Source organism: Caloenas nicobarica, chromosome 4, assembly GCF_036013445.1.
Source record: "Caloenas nicobarica isolate bCalNic1 chromosome 4, bCalNic1.hap1, whole genome shotgun sequence".
Taxonomy (NCBI): domain Eukaryota; kingdom Metazoa; phylum Chordata; class Aves; order Columbiformes; family Columbidae; genus Caloenas; species Caloenas nicobarica.
In genome coordinates this window covers 33,887,937-33,893,936 of record NC_088248.1, presented here as the reverse complement: position 1 = coordinate 33,893,936, position 6,000 = coordinate 33,887,937, and the positions used below count along the sequence as shown (strand labels likewise).

The 6,000-nt window shown below is 40.4% G+C and overlaps 1 protein-coding gene across 2 annotated transcripts in view; it reads right to left on the bottom strand.

Moving 5' to 3' along the window:
- Nucleotides 1-3,535: 3,535 nt before the first annotated feature.
- The window catches only part of LOC135988318 (uncharacterized), a 60,290-nt gene continuing 57,825 nt past the window's right edge, over nucleotides 3,536-6,000 (bottom strand). For both annotated transcript variants that reach the window (XM_065634205.1, XM_065634206.1), the window contains exon 20: nucleotides 3,536-5,048. In XM_065634205.1, the coding sequence (XP_065490277.1) occupies nucleotides 4,974-5,048 (75 nt within the window). In that variant the 3' untranslated portion in view covers nucleotides 3,536-4,973. The remainder of the gene's footprint in view (nucleotides 5,049-6,000) is intronic.

Sequence of the window (6,000 nt, the reverse complement as noted above, 5' to 3'; positions counted from 1 at the left end):
ACTGCGGGATGATGGATGGGACAGGCATTCATCTTACCTGGAAGATGACAGGGCCCGGAGAGTGGCAGGGGAGGGGGACGCCTGCCCGCCCCCCTCACTCCCCGCCGCCGTGGCTGGAGCCTTTCACCGAGTCGCCGCCGCCGCCGCCTCGCCCCGACCCGCTGCCATTGACTTTTGTTCGTGCTCCAGCCCTGCCGCTCCGGCTGCAGGGGGAAGCTTTCGCCTCTCTGAGAAACTCGGCGCGGGCGGCGGGGGGGGAAAGCAAGAGAAATGCAGGAGAAGTAGTTTGTTAGAGCATCTTCCCCCAAACCCAGGCACTACAGCTGCCAACGTGACTGATCTTCTTGCAGGTTAGGGACACTCGGGCAAACACCGCAAGGTGTACGCGATGCCAAGTACAAAGAAGGGAAGGCAAAAAGAGGAGTGCTAGTGTGTAACAGCTTGGCGCCTCTCCACAGGCAAACCGTGCTGAAACACCAAGTTATTTTTCCCTCTTCAGTCACTTTAAGCCTGAGAGCCTGTGGATCAAGAATGAGATCACTAGACCACCCTCAAGCTGTAGAACCCCTTTAGTCACACCAACAAAAATGAGAAAAGGTTCACCATCCCTTTTCTTTCCATCAAGGAACAGCTCTGTTATTAATAGAAAGGCAAAGACCCCACAGGTGAGAGCCTGCTACCAGCACAGACACTGAACCAAGGTTCAGGCAGGATCTTGTGCACAGGAAAGATGAGGTTTATCAATGACCCAAAGTAAGTTTTCCACACCTCAATGAAGACAGTATTTCAGGGGAGCCGGTTACCTTACTGCTTACCAACAAGAATCTATGGCTAGTGTTGCCCTCCTGTTTCTTCCTGCTTGGAGCAGAGAGAGCAGCTTCCTGGAGAACTGAATATTATCGTCACCTTGCTTCATCTGCAATGAGAGATGTCCACAGTAACCTCTTGTTTGGTCACTGATTATAGGCCAGAGTCCCAGGACTCTTACCAGAGTGATCAGGCACTTGGCATTTTCTCTGGAGAGCCTTAGACAAATTTTTACGCAACAGAGGCTTGGCCCTCTTGAGCCCCCCGCTTCAAATGGCATCACTTACAAAAGAGAAAATACCCTGTAGATGTGGATCATGATGCTGGTAGGAGCCCTGTGGATTAGCCACCAGCCATTAATTATGTAATTAAACCAGCATATTTTCAAATCCACATGTTCAAATATATTTGCAAAGTTTGAAGCTTTTGCTTATGCTTACTAGTAAATAAAAACAGGGCAAGGGGGGAGATTTTCCTCATTTTTAACTAGTGAATTATTTTTAAAAGGACAGGTGGAAAGATTAAAACCCCTCACTGTGGTAAATGGTCTCACTCATTTGGCGACGGTCACAGCAGCTGGTCCAGAGCGGGAGCACTGTGCCACAGCCAGAAGAGTAAAGACTCTACAGAAAGTCCTAGCACAGAAAGGTTCCCGTCACCCTCCTGTGAGGATAAGCAGGAGGGCGACATCTGAAGGCCCCCTTTCCCCCCTTCCCCAAAGCTGCCAAGGAAACATCTGGATGATCTTTGTTGAAATAGGTTAGAGATGTTTTCATCCCAGCGTTGATTTCTCTCCCCTGCCCAATGGAAGGTAGAGGAGTTCCCTGGCAGAAACAGACATTTCCCAATGGGATCTTTTACTTTAAGGCATCCTTTGTTTGCTTTCTTAATGCCAGTTAGCTTTAATCCCAAAATCACCAAAATCCACTTCAAGTGAATCCGGAAAGGAAACCAAGATGAAACCAAAGAAGAACCACCGTGACAAGGAGGAGACTCAAAGTCTTACGGCATGGGAAGGTTTCAAAGAAGTAAGGTGAGAGGTGTAGCATTTCGGCAGCTTAATTTCCACATACCTGAGGCACTAAGGAGCCTCCTCTCTCCCCCCTCTCACAACCACTTGCTCACTCTCAGGTCTGGAAACCCCAATGGAACAAGCACAAAAGGCATCACAGAGCAGACAGGCCTGTGAGACAGCATCACTCCTCCAGCCAATGCACAGACCCAGCAGCAGCAACTGAAACCTGCCCAGGTAATTGCTTTGCCGCTACCTCACAACTGTCCTGAGCGTTAGTGTGTGCAAAGTGCTTAATACGACGTATCAAAGTCATTTTGGAATGAAACTATCCAGATCCTTGAAGGGCAATTGGCAACCCAACATCTTTTGCTTTTGGACCTTAAGGGCTGCACTCCTATTACTTTCAACCTGCCAAGATACAACATGAAATTTAAAAGGTATACTTACAATTATTTGTCCTCTGCTCTGAAGGGGAAAACCCCCCATATTTTAGTGGGAAAATGGCTTCACTGGAGATGGCTAAACTGAAAATATACTTTGTGCCTCAGTCTGGCACATCCTTTATTTTGAGTCACTTCTGTATAATAACTTTTGTACCTTTAATACATAAGATGCAGTGGGAAAATCACTTTGAAATATTAAATATAAACCAGTAAACATCGAGAAAGTATTTGTTTAGACTGTTAGCTGCTATAGAATAATTTAATTAGAAAACCCAGGATTTTTGAGAGTTAGGTGAGATGCAGTCAGAAAGCTGCAAGAGAATGCAGCCTTTGTTTTGTAGTGCAGATGAGCCACAGCACAAAAACTTCCCAGGTAAAAGGCATGAGCCAGTTTCCATTACACTGAAACTCTCATATTAGATGGAACCTTATTTTATACACTAGGCATTACTATTTCCATCCTGACCTCACAGCTAACACAGTAGGGAAAAAGCAGGAAAGAAAGGCCATTGGAATGGTAAGTTCTTGCCTATATGAGGAACAGCTCTGCTGTAACAAGCAGGCAAAATGCATTTTTCAACTGACTGAAGTTAAGCCATGGCTGATTGCATACATGCTCACCTTCGAGTACAATTTACATTTTACCAAACCTTCCTCAGTTACTCAATCTCTACCACAGATGAAGAAATAAATGCAGCTTTAACAAGCTTTCAGGTCAGCTGGGGTTGCTGGAACAAGTACAGGTTCATGAATTCAAAACATGTTAAGGAGGTTAAACAGAATAAAATCTTCGGATAGGGATTTTTGGAGGCTACGCTTTGTGAGAAAAATATCTGAAAAGTAATGCCACTTGGTTTAAGCTGGTGCACTGAAAGAAATAATGGATAGAAAGCATGTTTGTGAAGGATGGTTTCACAGCATCCAAAAGGGCAATTCCAGAGATAAAAAAATAACGCCTTTGTATTCCCATATCCAATCCGTTTGAACACTGTACTGTTGTTTTCAACAGATTACAGGTTCCATTGTAGAGCTGTAAATGACCAGCCCTCTAGAAAATAGTATCACTTACTTTTTCAGTTTTTGTATTTAACAAAGAGTAGGGGCAGAAGAGACAAAATCTGAAGGAAGAAGGGAACAAGCCCGACAAAGCACAAAATTGCAGGCAAGTGAAACAACCCCAAAACAAAGAACCTTTGAACTAAGTATCACTCTCTTCCAGTAGAAGAAAACATAAATGACTAAAACAAATTGATATTTTATAAATGTTCACTTTTATTCAAAAATTATTGCATACGCATTTACAGAGTCACTTAAGCAGTGTATTGAGTGAACTACAAGTATTTACTGTAGCCTTTTTATCCTTGTAGGTTTGCTACTGAGGTCTACGACTTTTTCATTTCCTCTCAATACCTTTGTCTGTTTTGCTAAACAGGCTTTCAAATTATTAACGAGAGTTTTATAATGAAGAATGACTTAAACATAATAGAACCAGCATGCCATTTTCCCTTTGAGGTTAATAAGTTGGATATTTTTTCTGCGATGAATAATAACTCATTTTTTACAACTAGATTGAATCAAGCAGTATACACAGACAGTACTTACACCTCGCCAAGACAATAATACGCTTAGATAGATAAAGTGTTCACTTATGATACCTTCAAGTCAAATGAACAAAACCACAGAAAAGGTGGGAACAATTCATTGTATTATCCTCATTAGTAAGCAAGAGGCTAGGAAATTAATAATAGTGGTAGCACAGATTGAGACTTAGGAACAACTAACAGTTTTGGTGACAATTACAAAATACTTACTTTCGGCATCTTATCTCATATTAGTAATGTCTCATTTTGTCAGCATTAAACAATTAATACAATCTCCCCAAGATAAAGGAAAAGATTCATTTCTGAATATGAAATGCCTGAACATGCAGAATGGTATTTATATGGCTTTTGCACGGGAAATACAGACAATTACTAGGCCAGAATTTCCACTCTCTCCTGTCCTCATCTTCAAATTTATTCCCATGCCAAAATCTATGACTTACTAGTCAGTGCTTTCAACTGACGGGTTAATTAGTAAGACATGTTGGAAACTGTAATAATGAAGTCTGTCATTAACTGGACAAAGTACTGGAAGTTGGCACCAAAGGTCAGCATTTACTACCAGTGACTCTGTAACATTAACAATTACTACTTTTCTTTATTGGCCAATAGGGAAAGCTGTTCCCCAGTACCAGGCAGTGCTGACTTCATAGCGATGCACAGCAGGTTACCCAGCATCGCTCTATGCACAGGACGGACAGAGCTGACAGCAGCTCAACTACATCAGTGCATTTATTTTTCAAGTAAAGATTAAGAGAAGAAAAGGGAGATGGACTGAACAGGAGGTAATTTCCATCTTGGAACAAAGATTATCTTGTCTTACAATTAAATGTTATGTTGGAATTTGATTAATTCTGTTTTACGGGAAATAAATCAATTCTTCATCCAATGTATTAACTAGACAGGAAGTGTTATCAGTCACAGACAAAGCTATTAGTCTGGTATTACTCAAAATATTTGCTAATCTGCGCCATATAGTTAAGCCTCTGATAACTGTCACTAATTTCTACTCTTTTAAAAAAATAATCTCACCCAAGAAGCCAGTTCTTGTTTATAACATGTTTTTATATACCACTCAGTGTTAAAAGCATGTGTATTAAACACCTGTTACTCTATCAGTGATTTTAAATCAGGAACATTTTTAATCTGGAAATCCAACAGCATCTGTCCCAGTGCTTTGCCCTGTAAGAAAAAAAAATCCAAACCAACATTTCATTTTACTATCTAAATATACTACCTTTGTAAATTAGGTTTTTAAAAATAGTTTAATAAGGTATTTTCTCCTATAATTACTGTAGGAATTCAGTATGTTTTGTAAGTTTTATGATTATTTATCTCTACATATACTCAAGGCTTGGACTGTAGGTTATCCATTACCTTTTCCATTTATTTGGCTTTCTCACTTGTGAATCAGTGTAATTAAATAAGGAAAACCATACAGTTGAGTTTTCAAGCATCTAACCCTGATCAGATTGAATAGTTTCTTCAATTTATTTGGAATCTAGTGCTAGAATCAATTTATTTTGGGTTCAATTCTGCTACCTGATTCATACACAGCATCATCTTATTTTGTGAACAGTCTTCTTCAGTAAGCTGAGGTTATTTGTACATTTAAGCATTTCTCAGCCTGTGCGGCAGAACTGTGCTTTGCTGTAGCCGTAGAATTGCCACATTAAGGGACCTTGTCTTCAGGTTTAGGAGTTTCAAATATTTAATACTCAAATCGTACACTCGCAAAAAACATTAGTTTCAGATTCACATAATGTGGTCAACACGCAAGATTGCCTATCCCTGTTTTTCTTCTTTCAGATTTCTATTAATTTTCAGTATTTTAACTATAGGAGTCATAGGTTAAACTAAAGGAGTTGCTGTACAGTTAATGGTTCCTAAATGTACTAGGAAAGACTCGATCAGAATTGTCTAGTAAATCTGCATTCTCCAAAACATGACAGCCTTTCTGAGAAGCTAATTTTGCTAGTGCATCTAAAAACCCAGGTAGCACATCATAAAGAGCATAACCAATTTGATGATTCTCTTAACAGCTTCTTGTACACATCTTTTTCACCAAATATTCTAAATTAACTTTCTACTTCCCGTGTTGTTTTCAAACCTTAAACCATTAAGCAGATAATGT